A 25205-nucleotide genomic window follows, 5' to 3' on the forward strand; every position below is an offset into this window, starting at 1 on the left:
CCGGCTCACCTGGGCCGCCGAAGGTGCCTCTCACCAGCGAGGGCGCGGCCGGCGGGCCTACCGGCTGGGGGCCCGGGGGCGGGCCCGGGCGCAGGACGCCCGGCCCCCGCCGACGCGGCGCGAGCCCACTGGCCGCAGACCCGTCACTCACTCTTCACCATGGTTGCAGCACAAAGCGACCGGCCCCGGAGGCCTCTTCCTCCCTAAGGAACGGCGGGGCGGCGCGGAGGCGCAGGAGGAGGAAGAGGCGGGGAAGAGGAGGGGAGTCGCCGCTTCCCAAACACTCTCCGGGGGGCTGTGTGCGACGCTCGCCGCCGGGAGTCCGGACCCGGCTGCCCACGGCCCCTTCCCTGCGCGCCCTCAGACCGGGAACAAAGTTGTCGAGAGTCAGGCGGCCGAGGGCGCAGCCGGGGGCGCTCTGGCCGCTCCGCGCGCGCTGATGGGGGGAGGCGGCGGCGGCGGAGCGCACGGCGGCTGCCGGGGCGGCGGCGGCGGCGGCGGGGCGGCCCGAGGGGATGCAGCAGCAGTCGGGGGGCTCGGCGGAGCTCAGTAGACAGAGCTCCGGCGCGGCGGAGACGGAGACCGAGGAGATTCAGCTCCGGAGCGCCCAGACTTGAGCCAGTCCTCAGACGGCGGCCGCGGTGCCGGAGTGCTTTCCGGAGACCCCCAGAGGAGGGGGCGGCCCTGCGCCCGGAGGAGCAGGAGGCCCGCGCGCCCCAGCCTCCCCCCTCACCGCGGCTCGAACTCCCTAAAAATAACTCAGGCCCAAGAGGGCCGGGAGGAGCCGCCGCCGTCCCCGAGAGGAGCCGGGGAGGCGTGTCGATCCAGGGCCCAGAGGGAGCCTTCCCGACCGCGCGGCGCAGAGGAAGCGGAGGAGGCGGAGGAAGCAGGAGCTCCCGGCTGCCGGGCGCCTAGGGGACCCTCGGGCCTCACGCCCCCCGCCCCGCCGCGCGCCCGGGCCCCGCCGCCCGGCCGCCGCCGCCGCGGTTTGGCTGGTTGGCCCGAGGCGGGCGGGCGGAGCGCGCAGGGCGGAGGCGGCGGCAGCGGCGGCGGCGCTGGGCCGGGAGGAGGCGGCCGAGGGCGCGGAGCGGCCCCGGCCCGGGCCGCGGGGGGAGATGGCGTCCTACGTGGATAACAGCTTCCGCCAGGCGGTGATGAAGAACCCGGCCGAAAGGACCCCCCAGGTGAGACCCGCGTGGGCTGCGCCCTCCCAGCCCCCACCCCTCCCGACGCCGTTTGCCCCGCGCACCCGCGCCTCCCATCAGGTCCCCAACTTCCAGTGGCTTCCCATCTCCAAGCCTTCACCGGGTCCTCCTGGCATTATTTTCCCCTCTCTTGGGTCTTCTTCTTTTCGCTGTCCTCTCGGTACTGTCCTGCCCCCGCGATTGTCCGGCGGGACATAGAGGTCTTTCCCGAGCGTCCCGGCTTCCCAGCCGCGCGCTGGGCCTGCGAGTCAGCGGGGTGACCTCCCCTCGGCCGTCCCTCTTGTCCCACCGGCCGCAGTGCTCCCTTCCTCCGCGAGCCTATGGCCCCTTCTGCCTTCCGAGTTCTTGGGTGTTTGCAGAGGTGTTGAGGAAACTTACAGGGCTCTGTGAAAGACAAATCCGCCGTGGCCTTCTAAAGTGAAACGTTTGAGATGTTTGTATATTTACTGTTTTGCTTTTTTGGGTGGGAAAAATGATGCCGCTTTCCAAGGAAGGGAGGAAGAAAGTTGGATAGCTAGGTTACTGCTTGTAGCTTCAATTGCAGACAGAACTGCAGATCAGGCATGTTCAAATACTAATCCCCCACCCCGCCGCCCCCGGGAAGGGCACCCTGCGGATTCTTCTGGTGTTGCACAACCTTGTCAAAATTAGGTAAGTTTGTTAACCTTTATACATTTCGTTTACCTTCAGGCTTATTTTTCTCTGGCTTTAAGTGGAGGAATTGGTGATGGTGTTGAATCTGGTCGTCTCTAGTTGGACTAGAAAGGGGGAAATTTATAAAAATGTGGTGGTTTGATTTTTTTTTTGCTTGTAGTTGCTGACTGGATAATGACGCATGCGTTGGGATGGTGACTCCAGGGGATCCTGCTGCCAACCTTCTTAAGACAAATAAGCCCTCCTGATCCTTGGGACCATCAGATATTTAGGATCTAGTGCTTGAAAGAGTGGCTTCGCTTGTTAGGTGTTGGATGCCATCTGTTCACATCCAAATGCTCTCCTCTGCCGTTGACGGTTGTTATTTAATGCGGGGAGAAGAGGATAAAATAGACTCTTCCACCGGCTGCCTTTGGGCAAGGCCCAGGAATGGCACCTGGTACCGTTTTTCATTTTTTTTCTGAGGCAGCCGTCACATCTGGGGAGTGTAGCTAGAGTACGCGTATTTACCAAACGTGGAAGATGGGTGGTAAATTTTACAAGGAAAATTCAGTTCACACTGTCACCGGAAAGTTCCCGTTCTGAAGGATTACTTTACCAAAAACAAGGACTGTGCTGCTCAGGTCCTGTCGCACTGCCTCTCCTGTGCCTTTTCCACCTACTGTTTGTTTTGTGGTTGGCAATCACTCAGTCTTCTGCATCTGAAACTGTAGGTTCTCAGCCACAGTATGATGGAAAAGCTAATTTCAGTGAAGTGTTTCAATGCCTTTCAGTGTTTGAGGTGCCAAGTGAAATCACACATGCTGAGAATATTAGAACTCAGTAAGGTGGTCAGAAAATGATGTCAGAGGCCTTGGGTGGAAATTAGAGAGAGGGAAGTGGTGTGTTTGGTTGGTTGATTAGAATAGCAATGACTCAATACCTACTATCAGGTGGGGGGGGTGGGGTGGGTAGTCGGTCACCAAACAAGGCTGAAAGAGGCAGAATGTCCACTGTGACAGTGCGTGGATTGTGCCAAAGAAATGAACTGTTAAACTTTCCTGTTTCCATGCCAGCTGTGGAGAACAGAGTGAACACCGACCAACATAGAACTTGGCCTGAGTCAGAAGTGGGCCAGTTGCTACTGACACCAACAATGTGCAAACTTCACTGACAGCCTGAAAGCAGCATATTTATCTCCCTCCCCCCCCGCCCCTCCACACACACCTTCACAGAACAAGTCACCCTAAAGAAACTTACCAAACATTTTGAACTTTCATGAGTGTCCACCCTATTCATTTTAATGCTCAATGCAAACCTCCATGTTTATCATTTTAAAGAGAGGGTAGTTGGTAAAGTGACTGCTTCCCATCTTTACCTGGCTCGTTAAAAAGAATTACTTTTCTTCTAAAAGTTTGAAATTTACTCAGAAGTAAAAAAAAAAAACCAAAAACCAACTTTGGTATCAGGTGCCTTTTCTGTTGAGTGCTTTGTGAATGCGAGGACTGGAAGTTTTCCTGCACTCTTTTCTCATGACTACTTGAGAGTTAGTATTTTGTAATATAAAAGCAAAGTTATTAAACCTATGAACAGACACACGTGAATCAGGAAAGTTTTGATGTTGTGCTTCCTTCTGTTTCTCAGGATAGATTTATGAGGAGTTTGTATTATTCTTACGACAAGCAAAAGAAAGGCGCTTTAAGAAAAAAGAGGAAAAAAACATATATATATATATATATGTTTTGTTACATTCATTTTTTTTTTTAATCCCGCCAACCCAGTCTCCTAAAACCCGAGAAGACATACTTTTGTACGTCTTCAGTTGCCTAGAAGTAATCATGCTGTCACTTGTATAACCTAAAAAGTTCGCTAAGAAGTTAAAGAGGTTTTGGGGGCAGGGAGAACCTCAATGCAGACACAGGGACTTTGAAAATTACTATGAAATTAGGAAGCTTTTCATAGCCACCTGGGAAATGGAATCCATTTTCCCCATTTATTTAGGCACTTCACTAGAGGGGGGATGGTAAGGAGAAGCAAGCAAAATTGTCACCTGAATTTTTAGCCAGATGTTGCACATTCAGATTTAAGGGGCTGTCACTATTTCTCCTGATATTCTGGGAGGAGGAAAAAAAAGCTATCTTTAATCCAGTATGTATCCAGTATTGTGTGTCTGGAAAATGGCTAAGTTGTAGTCAATGGGGCACTGTATTCTCACTAACAAACCTCCTTGAAAATAAGGAACACTGCACGTTCTATTGATATTTTTCAGTGCACCTCTTGTTGAAAAAAAGGACTCTTAAGTAATTGCTTTATTAAACTATTTGGGTTTATGTCTTTAATCACTTAAGTGGGAAGCTTGGTCACCTAAGCAATTTAGTGAAGTAAAAGATGTAAATAAATTACAAACAGCTACGCCCCCAAGGCTTTAAACAATAAAATGAGTTTTCCAAACCATTTTATTAACTTACTGAGTTCAGACCCTTTCAGATTGCTTAGGTAGGGTGTTTAAATGCCTGTTTTTAGTCTTTCAGGTGAAACATCTATTGCAGAGTTGTTTTTTCTGCTTTAAAGATTTAATATGTGTTTTTAGCTACTTGTAAAAGTTACTTTTTAAAATATTTGTGTTTTAAAATGGTTTGTATTTTGTATTTTAAAAAACAGCTCCTACCTCGCCTCTTCCTAGTTAATAATATTACTTTGTTCTTCACTGATTTTTGAGGGCGAGTGTGTGGCTATTACACCTTTTGATTTAGTTGCAAATTCATGAATTTGTCATCAGAGAGCTCATAACAGTGCAAGACTATTCTTTGCAAAAGTCGCTTGGTAGAATACCTCTTGAGTGTTAACGAGAGGGTTGAAAAAGTGGCTTTAGCACGGGGAACTTTAAACTGTGCGAATCTGCACAAAAAGAGTTTCTCTGGTGGATGTTTAACTTTCACATCTAGTGGAAGAATTGTCTATTGACACATAAAAATTTCCATTTCTTTTTATCATTGTTTATTAGCAGTCTTATATTTTCATCTGACAACTTATACTTTGATTATATTTTGGCTCGTTTTGGGGCTCTAGTAATAAATAATTTGTCTTAAGTAGTTTTTGTTCAAAAACACAACTAAATGATCTGGGTGCAATTTTGAAAAGCATGTCTCATAAAGTAATGCCTGTTTGGGTACAAGCATTTAGCTCTCATAGCAATGATATTTGAATTTGGAGGTTAAAAAAATGCACATTTATTACTGAAAAGCTGATTTCAGACTGTATTAGCATGTGGCTCTAAACAAGTGAAGACTTAAGTTTGTGGTAAAAATTATTAACATTCTTATGCATTATTGGTGGAAACTTAGTTGCCTTCAAATAACCTTTTAAACATTTAGTAATTAACAGTTCCATAATTAGCTTTGCATGGCTTGGCTGAGATTCAAAATGAATCTAACTGCAGTGCTGTGTGGAGGCTGGTTTAATATAGTCCTTCCCAGACCCTGGGATTTTCACAGACACTCAACCCCACCCCCCTCCACCCCAAATTAAAAAGAAAAAATGAAGAGGACTTCCTGGTTGCCAACTTGGTGCAGTTTTCTTCCTCTCAAGAAAGGATGTAAAATAAAAAAACAAACCCAGCTAAAACCTCTTAACACTATAATTTTACGTATGAAAACTCACCAAGGTTTTTTTTTTTTTAAATAATTGAAGAATAGTTGCCCTACAGTGGTCATTTCTGCTGTACAACAAAGTGATTCAGTTCAATATATATATAACTATATTTTTTGGCAGCACTGGGTCTTTGCTGCATAGGCTTTCTCTGGTTGCAGTGCTTGGGCTTCTCACTGTGGCGGCTGCTGCTTTTGTGGAGCACGCGCTGTATGGGTGCGTGTGCTTCAGTGGTTGCAGCACTCAGGTTTAGTAGTTGTGGTGCACAGGTTTAGTTGCTCCTTGGCATGTGGGATCTCCCTGGACCAGGGATGGAACCCATGTCCTTGGCAGGAGGATTCTTAACCACTGGGCCACCAGGGAAGTCCCTATAAGATCTTTAAAACATTCTTTTCCATTATGATTTATCACAGGATATTGAATATAGTTTTGTGCTTTGCAGGACCTTGTTTATCCATTCTATATATAATGGTTTGCATTTGCTAACCCCAAATGCCAAATCCATTCCCCCAGTTCCCTCCTGTTTGAAACCATAAGTCTGTTCTTTTTTTTTTTTTCCTCTTAATTTTCTGTTGGCCTGAGAAAACTTCATCCAGGTAGATTTGGGGGCGGGGGTGGGGGGGGAGTTAAATAAACACAGTAAGGTCTGCCTTTGATGTTTGAAATTTAAGTCATATAAAGTCGTATTACATAAAGTAATAGCAGCATTTGCTTCCGACGTAAATGAATTATTTGAAATAAAGATACAGTAACCTTTTCAAAAAACAGAAAGACTGCCTTCTTGACTCTTTTGAAAAAATTGGTTGTTTTTTTTAGCTTTGTTTTGTAAGCTTTATAGGTAATGAAAAGGAATTATAATTCCCTCAAAGAACTTTGGTCTAGACTTGTGTAACGAGATATGGAAGTGTGGATCCCCGTGATAGTTCCATGATATTGGTATTATATGAGCTGTTCCCTCTCCTGGTAACAGTTTTCTAGAGGTTTAGAATTTCTCAGATATTTAATAAGAGCTAGATAAACTGCAATCAGAACTCATTTTGATCCTGTAACTGCTGGAAGTTCAGTTGACCAACCAATACTTTCTGGCCCTTGGCAGCTTTCTGTTCTCTAGCTTGTGGTGTGTGTTCATGTAAAAGCTAATCAGAAGAGACCCTGAAGAAGAATTAACCGTTGGTGGTTTATTCTGGGGAGGGCTGATAGTAACTTTCTTAGAAGCCAGTTAGCAATCAGTGGAACTGAAGGGATGCACGATGGTGATTCTGATCTCTCCTGAGTATTCATGCTAGAGTTGAAACTCATTCTTTTTAAAAAATAATTTTTGTTTTTAGTTTGAGATAATTGTAGATTCACATGCAGTTATAAGAGATAATGCAGAGATCTTATTACAAAAACGTTTGTAATGTTTTCCCCATTACAAATATCTTACAAAACTATAGTGGAATATCACAACAAGGTTACTGACAATGATAAAGCCTAGGTGCAGAGGGATTCCATTACCACAAGAATTCCTCTCGTTGCCTTTTTATAGGCACGATCACGCCAGCACTACCTCTGGCAAGGACTAATCTCTTCTCCATTGCTATAATTTTGTCATTTCAAGACTGTCATGTAAATGGAATCATACACAGATTGACTTTTTGGATTGGCTATTTTTCAGTTAGCATAATTAAGACTTGTTACCTTTTGGCCAAAATGAGTTTAGTTACTATCATCTCTGAGTGGTTTGGGCTGTGTTCTTGAGATACCAAAAGTATTTGGGGATGGGGACAGCACAAGGTAAGGTGGATTTAAAACAGTAACAGTGAGAAATTGTTAATAAACATAGGTATAAAATAAAGACCGAAGATCATTAGATCTTGGATGAGCAAGAGTTGTGAGAGTACAACACATTTGGGATATTTCAATATATATAGTTTTTTTTTCCATAAAAACATTTTTTTCTGTGTATATAATGTAAGTGTAAAGGTAGTCTTACCATCTAGTATGTCATGAAAAGAAATTACCTGGTTTTCCTCAACCAAAGTGGTGTTTTACAATTCAGAAGGAAGTCTGATGGATGTATTTATACAAAGGAGTTCCAGGGGGACAATTTGAACAACCAAATATGGAATTATACCTCTAGGGGGAAAAATATCCATGAACTCATGCCAACATAAGTAAATATTAAATAAATAAATAGGGGAGAAGAGACAGCTCTTGTTACAGTAGGATTTCCCCCCCCTGCCCCCCCAAAAAGTAGAAGGTATGATAGAAGTGGAAAAGCACTGGTAGGCAAACCTTACAGTAATAATGGTTGCAAACAAGAATCAGATGCCAGAACTAGTGGGTGAGAGTATGATGACAAATATATATACATCGGATATCAGAATATTTGCTTAGTCTCAAAGTGTCTTCCCCACAAGATCAATTAATTGATTACAAAGGGGAAATCAGTACTTTTAAAGTGAAGAAAATTAGCAGATACCAAATTGACTAGGTGATCAAAGTTATATCACAAGATGTGTCGACATGATGCACCAAGAAGGGCACATCTGAAGTGGTGTTCTTACTAAAAAGCCCTTCAATTTGAGTGTCATAAAACACTAGGCAAATTCAAATTTTAGGATGTTCTACAAGACAACCTGGAGGAGGAAATGGCAACCCACTCTAGTATTCTTGCCTGGAGAATCCGATGGACAGGGAAGCCTGGCAGACTATACAGTCCCTGGGGTCACAAGAGTCGGACACGACTTAGCAACTACACACACGAGATGGCCAGTACCCAGAAGTGTGTTCAAGGATGAAGTGCTGAAGAAGAGCCACAGATTGAAGGAGACCAAGGAAGCATTATAACCAAATGAACTCTGGGATTCTGGGTGAGGTCTCGGACCAGAAAGTAAACACTGGGACAACCGGTGACATTTGAATCGATAGTTTTACTGTGGCAGGCTGGATGAAGAGTGTATAGGATCTCTGAACTACCTTTTATAAAAAAACAACTTCTTTTAGTGTAAAGCTGTGTCAAAATTAAAAGTGAAAGAAAACCAACAACCAGCTTTTGGGGTTGTTGTGACTCTGACAAGAGGCCACCAAATTAAGATATTTAAAAATAATAATCTTTTTTCCTGAGTTAATCTTAATGAAGAGCTCAGTACCTTTTAGCTAAATATTTTGCGTACATTAGGCCATTAGTGACATGGCTGAATCAATATATTAGAGGAAATTACACATACACACACATATCCAAGCTTGCAATAAATGGACAAGAAGAGCTAAAATTTATTCACCTTTTCCCCTAAATTTTGTAGATATTCCCATAAAAATGCAGTGTATTTTACCAGTTGTGAAGGTTTCAAAATCCCAAATGTAAGTGAATTAGAATATTTGGTATATGAAAAAAAATGCGCAGGAGATAAAATGTTCCTTGCGCATGAAGCAAGTAGAAAAGACGCTGTGGTAGTAGTTTAAGGAAGTCAGTTGAGGTGAAATCAAGTTTGTAGCATCCCCCTCTCTTTCTTCTCCTGTGAACTTAAAGTCTTTCAATTGTTACTTTTGGTAGGAGTGAGGAGGTGGAAGGGAGGGGAAGGGTGGCAGTGGGTGTTGAAGAGGCAGGTCAGAGGCCCTATTACAACTGGAGCTGATGAGACCTCTGAGCTGCATGTGCAGCGTTTCATTAAAATCAGTTCAAGACAGAAATACAAATCTTTTTTCCATATATATATATATTTTATGTATATATATAAATGGAAAATTGAAACACAAAGGCATTATAATATAATGCCTTTGTATTTGTGTTACAACCTCCCCTCCTCTGCCAGCCACCTACCTTTCTTTCTTGTGGTAAATATTGGAGAATACACGCTGTTTTTGTATACTATGTATTTTTTTCTGTAACTGAAACTAGTGCAGGAAGATTGGATTAAAAAATATAGGTGCTAACATTTGAGATAACTACAAATAAATTATCAGCTGGGAGATATTTACTATTTTCAATTACAAAGATAAAGCCATTTGTTTTCTATATTTCAATAGGATTTTTTTGTTTGATGTTTTCAGTAACTGCATTTGAGGGTACAACTGAAAAAAGAAGAGCTGGCCAGCCTGTGAAGTAACTAAAATCTTACATTAATAAAGTAAAAAATAGTGAAAATATATAGATGTTAACTAGCCCTATTTAACATTTGTCCAGTTGTTCTGTATGTAAGTTAAGTATTTGAAGTCTTCAAGGCAGTAAAGTTTCTGATTTCTTCTGTAAGTGACATTATGCAGTCTTGCAAGCTCCACACTCAAAATGAGAAAATTTTTGGTAAAATTGTTAGAAATGTCCAGCTAAGTTAAATTAGTTACTGTATTAAGAAAGTGCTTGATCAAATTTATACATTTCCAAACAACTAGAGCTGAGTTTTAAAAACTCACGAGTTAAAAAAAAGATTGAAATGCCAAGAATAGAGGTGAAGAAGACTTTGTTTGCATTTCAGTCTTCATTGGTGTCAGATTCCCTTACTTTTGTGGGACTGGAATAAACTGAGGGGCGAGCTTTAGGGGCTGGCATTATCAAGCACTGCCCTGCTCCTTCATTTGGGAAACCACAGACTTCTCTCAGAGGCAGACAGTGTATCCCAAGACCCACAAGTTCTTCAATCCCAGATGTGACTCTCCAAACCTAAAGTCATCTGAGATTTAAATTGGAATGGGTGAGAATTCCTATCTTGATTCCATTTTCTCTGGTATGGTTTAAATCTACATCAGTTAGAAGAAGCTCTGTGGGGGTCAGCATGGTAAAATCATTTCACTTTAAAAGTCCTTGTTCCGACTTGACATTTGGTGAGATGGCTGCTTTCCTGTGTAGTTGCACATTTGTATCTTGAAGTGCATTCACAGTATAGTTATTTTGAGTTTATTGAGTAAATTCCCTTCATCTAACCTGGTGGCTATGATCCTGAACTTTGATATCCAGACCACAGACAGCTTTGTGGTCCTGTGGAGGTAACTTAACTTCATGGGGTCTCAGGCTTTTGGATTTCAAGGACTTTTTAAAAATCATAAAACTCTGGGCTTCTGATATTGATTTGTCATCTATTTATTTTGAGAAATAAGCTTGTTAAAGTGAATTTAAACTCGCTCTCCACTATTCTCATTTCATAAAAGAAAGGACATTCTAATATCATAAAGACAGAAAGGTTATAATCTCAGAATAAATTGAGCTCTGTTTCACCATATTCTGTTTTTGTCAAGGATTGTTAAAATTTTGCCACCGGTGAGTATGGGGCTTCCCAGGTGGTGCTAGTGGTAAGTAGCCTGCCAAAGCAGGAGACACAAGAGATGTGGGTTTGATCCTTAGGTTGAGAAGATCCCCTAGATTAGAAAATGGTAACCCATTCCAGTATTCTTGCCTGGAAAATTCCATGGGCAGAGGAGCCTGCTGGTTCATAGTCCATGGGTTCACAAAGAGTCAGACCTGACTGAGCAACTCATATTACCAGCCTTGTATAATTGTATAGATTGTATAGATTAAGTATGTTCGTGTATTTTTAGTTTTTTTTTTAACAGTCTCTGACTTGAGTGCTTAACATTTGTTATATTTTAAAATGTTTTATTGCATATTGGAGTACAGCCTATTCACAATGTTGTGATACTTGCAGGTGGACAGCGAAGAGACTCAGTCATTCATACACATGTATCCATTCTCCCTCAAACTCCCCTCCCATATTATTATTTTTCAGTTGTTGGTGTTTATTTTTCCCTTAGATACTTTTTCATCATTCATGTATCTTACAGTTAACTCACTGAAGTGATCATAACATAAATCTAATTGATAGAATTGATTCATGGCTTAGATTGTGTTGGCATTGCATTAGTCTGCAGGTTATCAGAAACCACACACACGGAGGCCTGGTGATGGGCTTATCTTTCTCACAAAATAAGAAATCTCAAGTTAGGCAGTTCAGGCCTGATGGAGAAGCTCTAAGATTTCATCAAGGCAACTAGCTCATGCTACTTAGCAAGTGATTTTAGGTTTCAAAGTCCCAAGATGATGGCTGCATCCCAAGCAGGAGAGATGGGAGGAGGTTGAAACTCTTAGCTCTTTTGTTGATAAGAGTTTGTTCTTTTGAAGGGACGTCCTCTCCAGGTGTTTGTCATTGATCAGAGCTGGGTCACATGGCTACTCCTAGTTGCAAAGGAGGCTGAAAATATATTTTGCACTTAAGCCTGTATATTGCAGAAAGGCAGGAAAGAAGGAGGTTAAGATGAATGAGCGCTATGAGCTGATAGTATTTGTCCAACTTACTTTGTGTAGGAAATGGATGATTGTAAAAAGTTTACAGAGTGATTCTCAGGAGACCTCTTTGAAAGTCTTACTTCCAGAGGTCTTACAGTAACATATAGAGCTACATTACTGTAATTACGGTTTTGGAGTCACATAGATATATTTAACTTTTTAGTTTAGTTATTAGATGTATGACTATTAATTTTCTGAAGCACAGTCTCTTATTTGAAAATAGAGGTAAAAATACCAGTGTATGAACATTATATATAAATTTAACATTATAAATATAAATAAAATACTAAATGTGAATTTTAAGTATGTTTTTAAGTGGGAACTATTGATTTATGTAGTGATTTAAAATAAAACATAGGTTTATATTTTCTACATTCTTTTTGCATCAGTTGCACTCTTAAAATTTTATTTCATTCCTTGTGTGTTCAGTTTTGTGTTCTGATATTTTTGTGTATAGCAGTGCTTTGTTATTTTTCTGGGACTTTTAAGTTTTCAATTTGTCATTCCTCATACAAGCTGAATCATCATCATTTTATAAATATGCAATCATATATAAAATACTTGTAAAAGATAGCAGTTTAAATAGTTTTCTGTAACTTGTTGAATTCATACTTATAAACTTATGTTTTTGAGAAAAGTGACTTCATATTGAATGTTATATGAGACTAGTGAAAGCATGTGAAAATGTTAGTCGCTCACTTGTGTCTGACTCTTTGTGACCCCATGGACTGTAACAAGCAAGACTCCTCTGTCCATGGAATTCTCCAGGCCAGAATATTGGAGTGGGTTGCCATTCCCTTCTCCAGGGGATCCTGCTGACCCAGAGATTGAACCCGGGTCTCCTGTATTGCAGGCAGATTCTTTACTGTCTGAGAAGACAGACTTTGATATTAAAACTTTAAGTATGCAGTATGTCTTGCTTTAGAGTAGATGTGTTTAGTTATGGGCTTTTAATGATAGCATTCAAGATTTAGGTAGATAAACTGCTCTTATGTGTAGTGGGGTCAGTTAAACCATTTGCTATCAGAAGCTCACAGCTAGAAGTGTTACTTGAAAGAGTCTGGGGTATTTGTTATTTTAAAACAGTCTGTGTTTTTTTGTAAGTTATTTGTTTCTGGGAGGGGGGCTAAGGTCTAAAATATGCCTGAATCTGGAGTATAAGTTAAGACTTTGATTTCATTTAAAATGGATTAATGTGTAAGGTGTCTGTTGGCCTCACTGGAGAGATTGCTTGGCTGGAATTTGCTATGCGTCTTTAAAACTCAGGTCTTGGCACACCCCATAGCACAGAACTGGAGCTAATAAATGCTGTTTAATGACTTGATTTTTTTTTTCCCTGAGAATTTGAGATACAGCGGAAAATGTAATTATATACTTCTACATTAATAGTGAATTGGATAAAAGCTGAATAGGAGCAGTAGTTCAGTTTCTGTAACACAGAAGCCCTCCTTTATAGAAACATGTAACTTTGTGGAGCAAAGTTTTTTTCTTGAGTATCAGGCAGTTGCCTCCCCATAAGTTTAATCACTTTGGTGTTGATATACTGAACTCTCATTTACACTATATTTGATTGTTATTTAACAGAGTGTATAAATTTTTCCTCTGAGCTCTGGTGACATCTTTGTTCTACTTTGCAGTACCTTTTTTAAAAAATTACTTTGAGATTTTTGACTATGGTCAGGGACAGTAGTGTAATGACAGACTTAAATTAGTATTTAGAACCGATTTGCTGATAAAGTGTTACTAAGTAGAGATCTCAGCTTTGATCCATTTTATTAGATATGACTATTTGTATAGATTAACTCCTTGGGCTTCCCAGATGTTGCATTGGTAAAGAATCCACCTGCCAATGCAGGAGGTGCCGGTTCGATTCCTGGGTCTGAAAGATAGGGAGTAGAAGAAATAACAACCTACTCTAGTATTCTTGCCTGGAAAATCCCATGGCCAGAAGATCCTGGCATGCTACACTTGCATGAGGTTGCAAAGAGTGACTGAGCACACACACATTAACTTCTTAAGGGGCAGTTTCAGAAATAGATTAAATACCCTCTGCTTAGATCTTTACTTACTGATTATATATAAAATTGTAGAAAAAAGTAACCTGTACTAACACTTACTCTGGGTAAAATATTTACACATTTGTAGTAAAAGACATCTTAATTAAATACATGTATAGAGTAGAATTTAACTTAATTGATTTCTACTTTCTACCAGTACTTTGTAATTTTTAATTTGTCATGTAATGATCTTTATTTTTTGGTCACACTGCCTGACTGGTGGGATCTTAGTTCCCCAACTGGGGATTGGACCTGGGTCCTCAGCAGTGAAAGTACACAGCCCTAACCCCTCGACCGCCAGGGAATTCCCATAATGTTCTTCTTTATGGGGAGGGATAGTGTGATTCTGGAGCATGAGTAAGGCATGTAATCCATAGACTGCTTCCCTTACCTGATGATGCCTGAAGGGACCTTGAGGAAAACAGACTTGTCAATATTGGTTCTTGACGCTGAGTGGAACCTTAGAATCAACTATCATTGTACCACAGATGTGGAGGCTTCCAGGGGCCTATGGAGAGTCCTGGAAATCTGGCCTAGTCTCCACCTTTAACTTCTTTAGAAAAGGGAGACTTACCACTAAAAAAAATGCTGCAAATCTCTGATCTAGTTTGGGACTCCTGAGAAAATAAACACCAAGAGTAGCTGGTGAATTTCCCCATGCCACAGGGACAGGGCCAGCACACTGTTGAAAACTTAATCTCCTAGATCAGGACTGAGTAAACTTAGCCCTTGGGCCAAATTCAGCCCATAGCCTGGTTTTGTGTATAAAGTTTTATTGGGACCCAGCCAGGCTCATTCTTCCTGTTGTCTGTGGCTGCTTTCATGCTTCAGAGGCTGAGTATGGCCTGCAGAGGCTAAAATACTTACTGTCTGGCTCTACAGAAATTTGTCCTTTGCCTCACAGACTCCATTTCTGAGAACTTCCAACTGATTTCAGGGCTCAAGGATTTAATATGTCTTTTATAATTGCAGGTCTGTAATCAAAGAGGTATGTTTACACAAGGGGCTTTCCAAGTGGCTCAGTGGTACAGAATCCGCCTGCCAATGCAGGAGTCGTGGGTTTGATCCCTAAGTCGGGAAGATCCCCTGGAGGAGGGCATGGCAACCCACTCCAGTATTCTTACCTGGGAAATCCCATGGACAGAGGAGCCTGGCAGGCTGCAGTCCATGAGGTCACAAAGAGTCTGATGGTGATTGAGCATGCACACATCTTTATACCAAGGGGAGTGAAGTAGAGGCATCTCAACCCAGCCTGCTGCTGCTGCTGCTAAGTCGCTTCAGTCGTGTCCGACTCTGTGTGATCCCACAGACGGCAGCCCACCAGGCTCCCCCGTCCCTGGGATTCTCCAGGCAAGAACACTAGATGCACTGATATTTAAATGCAGCAAAAACAAAGCCATTTTGTCAATTTCAATTATTTTCTTCTTTTGAGATGTAGCCAAAAGAGTACTGGGACTTTAAGCCATTCTAATAAAGTGTCTCCTGGTGTTCTTTACAAATACAATCTGAAAGGAGAAAAGACATTTTATTATATAGTAACATTATTAACATAACAGTTCATAAAATGTCTTAAAGGCACTGGGTGTAATATGTGTTATTATTGTTCATCTGCTGATGTTTACCCAATATGTTTTTTTTTTTTTTTCTGAGTCATACAGTTTTGCTCCCAGGAAGGACATATTTTTATATAGGTTAATTCATCAGTTTTTCAGTCTGACTTTATTGAAACTGTGTTGTCTTTCTCTCGGTTTTCAAGGAATTTAGAGTTAGGTGAGAAGTTTTAAGAAAAATCCTCTTCCTGAATTAGGCTTTCATTAATGAAACAAAACTGAATTAAATAAGCCCATCAGATATACCAGCCCCTGTTGGCACCAGCTGGGTGCTCTGCTTAATAACTCTGTGTTGTACTCAAAGATGCTTTTATTTCCATTGTGTTTGCAATCAAGAATGATTGTACTACTACCTTTAGCTTTTGAAAAATGATTGTAGGCATACTATCTAAACCTTTAAATTGGATTCAGAGATAAAACTCTTTGCTTTTTATTATATTGTTTACCTTTCTCTGTCTTGCACCCAAACAGAAACTTGCTTGAGTTGATCTTTCCTTTTCACAGTGGCTGCAGAATTGTCCTCAGTAGCTGTTACTTCTTGGCAATCACAAAAATAACTTAATTAATTAACAGATGATAACTTGTACGGGTATGGTAATTAGTTATATTGATGTGAGTAAAGAAAAGAGGCTATTTCAATGAGGCTTCTGGGGTTAGAAATGAAATTACTTTCTTGAGAAGATGTGCTTTCATTATGGTTTAGGAGAGAGACACTAAGGTCTCTAAAATTGCAACAGTCTTTCCAGTGTTCAGTGAAACTTTGTAGAAAATGTTAATGGAAATCTTATTACAATGGATTCAGTTTCAGACCTCCTCTCTCCTAGTAGAAACATTCCTAGTATTTAAGCTGCTTCCTTACTTCATCCTTAGAGGATAATCAGTATTCATACTGTCAGTTGCCTCCTCAGTTGTCTAGGAAAAGTCTTCCAGAAGACTTCAATTACTGTAGTCTTTTGGAAAGGATTAAAAACTATTTAATTTAAAATTTCAGGGATATTGTATGGAATTTTGAACATTTATGCTTGTGATTTTTTTTTTTTTTTTTTTTAAGGAAGGGAGTAAATGTTACACATTTTGAGCCAATTTTTAGGAAGACAGTATTTACCTTCAAATTGGTTGGAGGAAAATACAGACTAGCACAGGGGAAAGAAGAAAGAAACTAGCATCTCCTGGAAATCTTTGAAAGTCTGGTGAAAAGAAAACCGTACTTCTCATCAAACTGGATGAGATTTTTTAGAATTAAGAAAGATCTCACCCATAACCTAAAGTCTAGCCTTTTGTATTTGTTGTTGTTCAGTCACTCAGTCGTGCCTGACTCTTTGCGACCCCATGTTGCAGAACACGCCAGGCTTCCCTGTCCTTCACTATCTCCTGCAGTTTGTGCAAACTCTTGTTCATTGAGTGGGTGATGCCATTCAACCATCTCATCCTCTGTCTTCCCCTTTTGTATATCTTACAGTTTTCTTTATATTTGAAATAGGTTGTGACTTTTTTTTTTTGGGTAAAATATCATTTACTTTCTCTTGTCCAAGGTTTAGACAAGAAAAAAAAAGTGGACAATCTCTATCATCTCTTTCAGAAGGTTATAAGGATTTCTCATAATTTTCTTAATTTATTAGGCAAATATTCCCCTTTACTAATTGGGAAAATGAGCAAGTTAAATATGTTTATGGGAACCCATGCTGGTCCTCCCCGCTCTGCTTTTAGGCTAGGTCGTAATTTACACTTTCTTTCATTTTTACTCTTCTCTGTTGATTGTAAGATCAATAGTACAAGAAAAGAAACACTGCTGTGGACCTGTTTATTTAGGGTGGTATTTTAGAGAGAAAACTCCAAAGGCCTCATTTCTTGACAAGTAGAAGCCATTCCTGTGGATGGTAATTTTCAAGAATGATACTTGTAACCACAAAGAACAATACTCTTGCATTATCTTCTGGGTAAACTGCTCCTATGTTCGAACTGATTTAGTAAAAAGCACACCATGGAGTTTGGGAAAGAAAACATCCATTTATTTTCCTTCCTGATTCTTCCTTTCATTCTCACTGCTGTCATCCTCAGGTCTTTGTCTGCGTGCCACAAGCAAAGGGACCCTTTTTACCCAGGGTCCCTTCATTCCTTGCTGTTCTTCCCTCAGACCTGTCCTGGGTATTTTAAAAGGACTAACTTAAATGTTTCCTCCTCTGTGAAGCTTTTTCTGGTCACTTGAGCTAGACGTTGAATTTTTCTTTGTGAAAATTTTTATTGTTTTAACTTGCACCTCTCAGTAAGGCATTTATCGTCTGGTAATATTCTGAGTAATATTCTATAGTGTATATAGTGTGCGCACACATACACACACACTTTATCTGTTCATCCCTTGGTAGACATTGAGGGTGTTTCCACATCTTGGCTATTGTATTGTAAATAATGCTAACTGAACATAGGGGTACATGTATCTATTCAAATTACTGTTTTCATATCCTCTGGATAAATACCCAGCAGTGGAATAGCTGTAACATATGCTAGTTCTGTTCTTAATTTTTCCATTAATCTCTGTATTGTTCTCCACAGTGGCTGCAGCAATCTACATTCCCATCAACGGTGCATAAGGGCTCCCTTTTCTCCACACATCTGGTATTAATAAGACCTGTTATTTGTTATCTTCTTGATAATAGCCGTTTTGACCCATGGGAGGTGATACCTCATCGTGGTATTGATTTACATTTCTCTAATAATTGGTCATGTTGAGCATCTTCTTATTTACCTGTTGGCCATCTCTTTGTCTTTTTTGGAAAAATGTCTGTTCAGTCCTTTGCTTATTTTTTAATTGGACCTTGTTTTTTGAAACGCTGAGTTGTATGAGTTCTTTGTATATTTTGAGTTGTATATTCTGGATTTTACCAAAATATTTGAATCTGACCTCTTGTCAGATTTATGATTTGTAAATACCTTTCCTCTTTCAGTAGGTTTCCTTTTCACTTTGTTGATGGTTTCCTTCATGGTAGAAGTTTTTAGTTTGATGTAGTCCCATTTTAATTTTCAAATTGTGTGGTATGTGGAACTTCCCTGAGCAGGGGGACAAGGGATCGAACCTGGACCCTCTGCAGTGGAAACATGGAGTCTTAAACACTGGATCACCAGGGAAATCTAAGTCTCATTTTTAATTTTTTGCTTTTGTTTCCCTTGCCTTAGGAGTCAAATCCAAAAACGTAGCTAAGACCAGTGTCAGGAAGGTTGTCGCCTATGTTTCCTTCTAAGAATTTATGCTTTTTAGGTCTTACATTCCAGCCTTTAATCTATTTTTAGTTAATTTTTGTGTGGTGACTTATAATTGGTCTCTTTTCATTCTTTTGCATGTAGTTGTCCAGCTTTCCCAACACCAGTTTTGAGGAGACTGTCTTTTCTTCGTTGTGTGTTCTTGGCTCCTTTGTTGTAAGTTAATTGTCCATGTATATATGCTTTTATTTTTGTGCTCTTATTCTGTTTCATTGATCTGTGTGTCTGTTTTTATACCAGGGCCATATTATTTTGATAATTGTAGCTTTGTAATATAGTTTGAAATCAGAAAATGTGATACCTCCACATTTGTATTGTTTGTGAATATAGCTTTGGCTAGTTGGGCTCTATTGTGGTTCCATATAAATATTTGTTCTAGTTCTATGAAAGATGTCATTGGAATTTTGATAGGGATTACATTGAGTTTGTGGATTGCTTTGGGTAATATGATCGTTTTAACAATATTAATTCTTTCAATCCATGAGTGTGGAATATGTTTTCTTTTTTTCTTTTTCTTTTTTTTTAATCCCCCCCTTTTTTAAATCCCCCCCTCTTTTTTAATCCCCCCCACCCCGGGAATATGTTTTCATTTTATTGGTGTGTTCAATTTCTTTCATCTTACAGTTTTTAGTGTACCTTATCTCTTATTTTAAACTGCAAAAAATTCCTTGAAAGTGAATCTATCTTATAGACATTTGTGTTTCCATGGTGTTTTATAATACCTGAGCGTTTCATAAATACTTAAATGTATGAAGTGTGCATCAGACATTTCCATGTAATTCAATAAGCAGTACTGACAGGGCACAACCCAATTTGGTATAATTTTAAAATTTAACTCCTGGGAGATTATTTTTTACTATTTGAGTATAACATAATTTAGGCTTGTTATTATTTTAAGACAGCCACAATTAACTCTTAGAATTGCTTGGATAGGTGATATGATTCAAATTTTACTTAGCCACCATGACTTTGGTCAGTCACATAAGTAAGTCAAAAATAGAAGCCTGAAACTCTAGGCATGATCTTATGAATTTCTAAGTCCTGGACTTAAGTTTTTTGCCTTGGATTTATTCGAGGGTTGTGTACATTTACTTTTACTGGATTCTGAACTTTTTGTTTTATACATCTACTTTGTAAGCCTTTGTAAATCAGATCGACAGTATTTTAAATTGTATAACTAATCTCTTGTAAGATCCAACAGAAAACAGGACTTGTAATGCCTTAGCTTCTTTTATATTGATGTTGCTTTAATGATGTCACTCATTTTGGGGTCTGTAATCTAATGAGGAAAAGTAGGTGAGAGAGAGGGGCTGGTATGGTACTCCCTATTCTCTGAGTGACTTTGGCAGCTTTCCTTGGACCTCAGCTTTCTGGTCTGTAAAACAGTACACTGTTTTCGAGGGTATCTGTTAAGGGTTAAATGAACATAACGTATGAGAAAGTACTTCTCAAAGGGAAAAGTCTACAGTAATGTAAGACATTACAATCACTGACACAATGAAAGTATTAGTGCCAGTAGATATTGTGAGTCATTTTAAAAGATAAGAGACTATTTGGCTATACAAATAATACTATTTGGCTAGTAGTATATATAGAAATATGCCTCTTTTCAGTGTGAGTAAGGCAGTAAGACCATGTTTTCAAATTATTTCTTTATTTGGTTGTCCAGATTAATACTTATCTGGATCATTTTAGAATTATAGGCTTCATGTTGAGCTTTCTAAAGAGCTTTCTTTGTTAAAGCACTTTCAGACTTCAAAGAACCATTGTGTAAGAACTCATCTACACCAATATATCTTGAGTAGTTTTGATTATTTTATGTTGAATAGAAAAGCTGAACCAAAAATTTTTTCACTTTCAAAAGTACTCAAGTGGCAAAGTCTTTCCATATGTGTAACATGTATATATATTCTCTTCTAAGAGTGTTTATTGGAATACATATTTTTGAAATAAAAGCTTTATATTTGTGTGCTGTGAATAGATATGATTTTCTGTTCTTTTCTGATTATTGAAATCTGTCATCATTCTGTACTTACATTTGAATGTTCTGTGAACTTAGAGATATAGCCAAAACTTGCAAAAGAGTGTTAATAAGTATAAGAATGTGGAATAGAAATTTCATGACTATTTTTGAAGAATTTGAAAAGGAATTGGAATTACTTTCATAATATAAACGTTCACTATTAAAAGGTACAACAGTAAATGAATCTTTATATTATGCTTCTAATTATCTTTTATTGAGTTACTTTTGTAGTGCTGCCCCTTTGAAAGTTCAAGTCTCCATTAGTATAATAATCCATAATACTTAGAGTTGTGTTGTTTGCTCTTCATTATACTTAGGGAAAACGCAACTTAGAAGAACTGAGGGACGATACGGAAAAGCAATAGACATTTATTAAGTCTTCATTATGTGTCAGAAAGTCATCTAGGTTTTTTCCCCCTCATTTTTTAGTTGTTCAGTTCAGTTCAGTCGCTCAGTCAGTGTCTGACTCTTTGTGACCCCATGAATCATAGCACACCAGGCCTCCCTGTCCATCACCAACTCCCGGAGTTCACTCAAACGCACGTCCATCGAGTCGGTGATGCCATCGAGCCATCTCATCCTCTGTCGTCCCCTTTTCCTCCTGCCCTCAATCCCTCCCAGCATCAGAGTCTTTTCCAATGAGTCAACTCTTCACATGAGGTGGCCAAAGTATTGGAGTTTCAGTTGTAGCATCATTCCTTCCAAAGAACACCCAGGACTGATGTCCTTTAGGATGGACTGGTTGGATCTCCTTGCAGTCCAAGGGACTCTCAGGAGTCTTCTCCAACACCACAGTTCAAAAGCATTTTTAGTTTTTGCTGCTGCTGCTAAGTCGCCTCAGTTGTGTCCGACTGTGTGACCCCATAGAGGGCAGCCCACTAGACTCCTCTGTCCCTGGGATTCTCCAGGCAAGAATGCTGGAGTGGGTTGCCATTTCCTTCTCCAGTGCATGAAAGTGAAAAGTGAAAGTGAAGTTGCTCAGGCATGCCCAGTTCTTAGCGACCCCATGGACTGGAGCCTACCAGGCTCCTCCATCCATGGGATTTTACATCAACCCAATTAAGCAGGAGATGCTGCTGTTAACTTACCAGTGAAGAAGCAACTGAGATAGAGAAGTTAACTCCTTTTCTTAAGGACACATAACTGTCTGATCTCAAAGTCCACACTTTTCCACTCTGCCAGACTCCTTCTGAAATAAAATTGAGTGTCAATATCTGGACTGTTGTAGTAAGGACTGTTACAAAGTGAAGTTCCAATTTGCTTAAGGTCTTTCTCTTTATTTGCCCATTTCTTTTTATATAAAATGTTTCACTAGGTTACTTGTACTTCAGGTTCACTAGGTTACTTGTACTTTTTTTTTTTATCACAAGTTGCCAACAGCACTTTATTTTTTCTTTTCAACATCCTGTTCTGCGGCTTCCTTGGCCCTTTTCGCCCGGATGCCAAAGAGCCGGGCATTGGCGCGGGCCATACGGAGACTGGCAAATGCCTTAAAGTTCTTCTCCTCCTCTGTGATGACTCTGGCTTTCTCCTTCTTATAGACGTTCCGTATGGGCATAACAGGTCCGGTCAGCTGAGTGGCCAGTTTGAGCTCTTCAGCAGAACTTCAGGGATGAGCTTCAGGTCTAAAATCTCATTGTATTGAAATTTTGGGACTTCCCTGGTGGTCCAGTGGTTAAGACTGTGTGCTTCCACTGCAGGAGGCCTGGGTTTGATCCATGGGTGGAAAACTAAGATTCTGCAAGCCACACAGTGTGGTCAAATAAATAATTTTATTAAAATTTTAATTTTTAAAATAATTGGAGTTAGTAGAGTAGGACTGGAAAGTTTATTTTTAACTTAGGTCTAGGTACTTAGCCAATAGATAAGTCTCAAAAAGTATTAGATATTGTTATATTAACTCTGCCTTTTAAGTAGCTTGTCTTAGTCATTAGGTTTATCTGAAAAAATACAGAGTTTTACATGATGGTTTTAGTAGCATCTAATATTTCTTGACAGTTTTGTCACTGGATACTGTTTTAAGGATGTAAAGTGTTAGCTGCTCAGTCACGTCTAACTCTTTGCGACACCATGGACTGTAACCCTCTCGGCTCCTCTGTCCATGGAATTCTCCAGGCAAGAATAGTGCCTGGAGAATACTGCCTTAGGGTTGTCATTTACTTCTCCAGGGGATCTTCCTCACCCAGGGATCAAACCCAGGTCTCCTGCATTGCAGGCGGATTCTTTACCATTTGATCCACCAGGGAAGCCCTAAGGATGTAAATGTATTATTCTTTTTCCTCCTTTTCAGTACTTTGTTTTATCCAGTGACATAGTAACATGATAAATATATTATCTTGGTATCATCTTCTGATTAGTTATTATTGGTTTTTGCTTCCTTTTTTATTTTTAATAATCAACTACATTATTAAGGATTTTTGTCATTGAAGAGAATGGAAGTGATGATTACAATTAGAATTATTTGATCTTTGGTTTGGGGTAGCTTGATGCCTTTCAAGTTGCTATGTACTGGGGTGGAGGTTCAGGGGAAACTAACCCGTTTTTCTCAGCAGTAGTATATCCAGGCATCTGCTCGTTTGTCAGAAAAACACAGACTTGACATGTCTCCTATTTCTGTTGCTTATGACATTTCCACATAGAATTATATTAATAATTCCTTTCTGTCTGGAAACATTGTTGGAAGCCTTGGTTTTCAGTGCTGACTGAAAAAGATGGGGGAAAGGCTCAGGGGCTTGCTCCCAGGGAGCAGATTTGAACGGATTGTAGTATTCGGAACTAGCAAGTTGGAGAGTAAAACATTCCTGGCACTTCTGCTTCTCTGACTATTGCCATGAAGATGTCTTAACTCATAAGTGAATTTTGTTGTCTGACTACATTATTTAGAAGGGGTTAATTGAACTGGAATTTGACCAGAATCGAGAAATGTTCAGAAATTATCCAGATATGCTAAGAATTAATTCATAAGCCTGTATCTTGCAGAGAGATACTGTTTATGTTATCTGACATTATCCGACACTATTTTATGATTGTACTTCTTGATCTCAACTGTATAATGAAAGACAGATGCTAGATTCTGGAATGTGAGATCTTAAGGCGTCTTCAGTGCTTCTGAAGTGCTGAAATCCAGATGTTTTGGTGGTTCTGAGGATGCATTTGTGTTTCAGTGATGTGCTCGAGTCATTTCAGTTGAGGAGACCTGTGTCACTATGTCTGTGGTAGCAAGTCCAGTTTGTTCCTGTTTGTCCTTTCAGGACATAGAAAATGCCCTTACTTTAGGGATGGAAGAACATAGTACTCTAGGGCAGAAAGGAAGTTTTTCAAAGGGCTAACAAGGTCTTTTTTCTTTTTTTTTTAATTCTGAATTTTCTCATTTATGGCCCCTTTAAAAAACAAAACCATATCATTTCCTTCCAGAACATTCTATGTTGACCATTCCACAGGCTCCTGTTTTTGAGGGGCATTGGGATCAGAAAGAAAGGTTAAGTGCAACCTCCTAGTGGTTTGCTCAAAATTCACCCTGCATTGTAAGTGTACATGATAATGTGTTGCTGTCTCTGGAATGTTTGCAATGTACCACAAATGTTCATTTGTACTTAGACTATATATTTAAAAACTAGTGTTTTAAATAATATTTACTTAGGTTTTGTGTGTGTGTGCGTGCATAGTTCACATATCAAACATTATAAAAAGGTATGCAAAGGAGAGCCTTCCTTCCTCTTCTGCTCCACATGTGCCTGGTCTCCAGCCCCAAAACAGAGTGAGTGGTCTTAGTTGCTTGTTTATTCTTCCAAAGATTTTTTTTGAAGATACGTGCATAGACCCATACAAAATGTTTTCCCCAACCCCCAGATTATATCTACTTATCTATCTGTCCCTTGCTTATTTACTTACTGTAAAATATAATTTGGGAATCTTTCTGGAACAGTGAACGAAGAGCTCGCTTGTGGGGCGTGCCTGTGAGTGTGTGTTTAGCCAGTACAGTGTATTCGCAGTGCCACAAGGACTATCCCTTACATATGTGATCTGCTAAATTTCTGTTGGGCCAAAGGATTCTTGCATTTCTAATTTAGATAATTATTGTAGTAGCATACTACTATCAACATTGTATTAGGAATTAAAAACACAAATTGTAATTAAGTTGGTTGCAACTTTTACAACAGTCAGATATAATTTTTAAAAAAATATTATTTATTGGCTGAGCTGGGTCTCAGTTGTGGCATGCGGTATCTCCAGTTGCAACATTCAGACTCTTAGTGGCAGCAAATGGGATCTTGTTCCCTGACCATAGAACCTGGGTCCCCTGATTGGGAACATGAAGTCTTAGCAGGAAGTCTGCACATGTAATTTATCTATAGTAAGATTTATCCTGTCCCAGTATAAAATTCTATGAGTTTTAACATGTGTACAGGCATACCACCACCAGTCACCACAGTCAGAGATATTTCCATCATCTGGAAAGCTCCCTGCCCCTGTCTGTAGTCAGTCTCCTCTGACTAGCCCTGACTGTGGCAGCCA

The 25205-nt window shown here is 40.0% G+C and overlaps 1 protein-coding gene across 11 annotated transcripts in view; it reads left to right on the forward strand.

The window, feature by feature from the left end:
* Positions 1-968: 968 nt before the first annotated feature.
* Positions 969-25205, forward strand: part of RAPGEF2 (Rap guanine nucleotide exchange factor 2) — a 273080-nt gene continuing 248843 nt past the window's right edge. For all 11 annotated transcript variants that reach the window (XM_045163133.1, XM_045163134.1, XM_045163135.1 and 8 more), the window contains exon 1: positions 969-1184. In XM_045163133.1, coding sequence (XP_045019068.1) covers positions 1116-1184 — 69 coding nt within the window. In that variant the 5' untranslated portion in view covers positions 969-1115. The remainder of the gene's footprint in view (positions 1185-25205) is intronic.

This window comes from Bubalus bubalis, chromosome 17, assembly GCF_019923935.1.
Source record: "Bubalus bubalis isolate 160015118507 breed Murrah chromosome 17, NDDB_SH_1, whole genome shotgun sequence".
In the NCBI taxonomy this organism is placed as follows: Eukaryota; Metazoa; Chordata; class Mammalia; order Artiodactyla; family Bovidae; genus Bubalus; species Bubalus bubalis.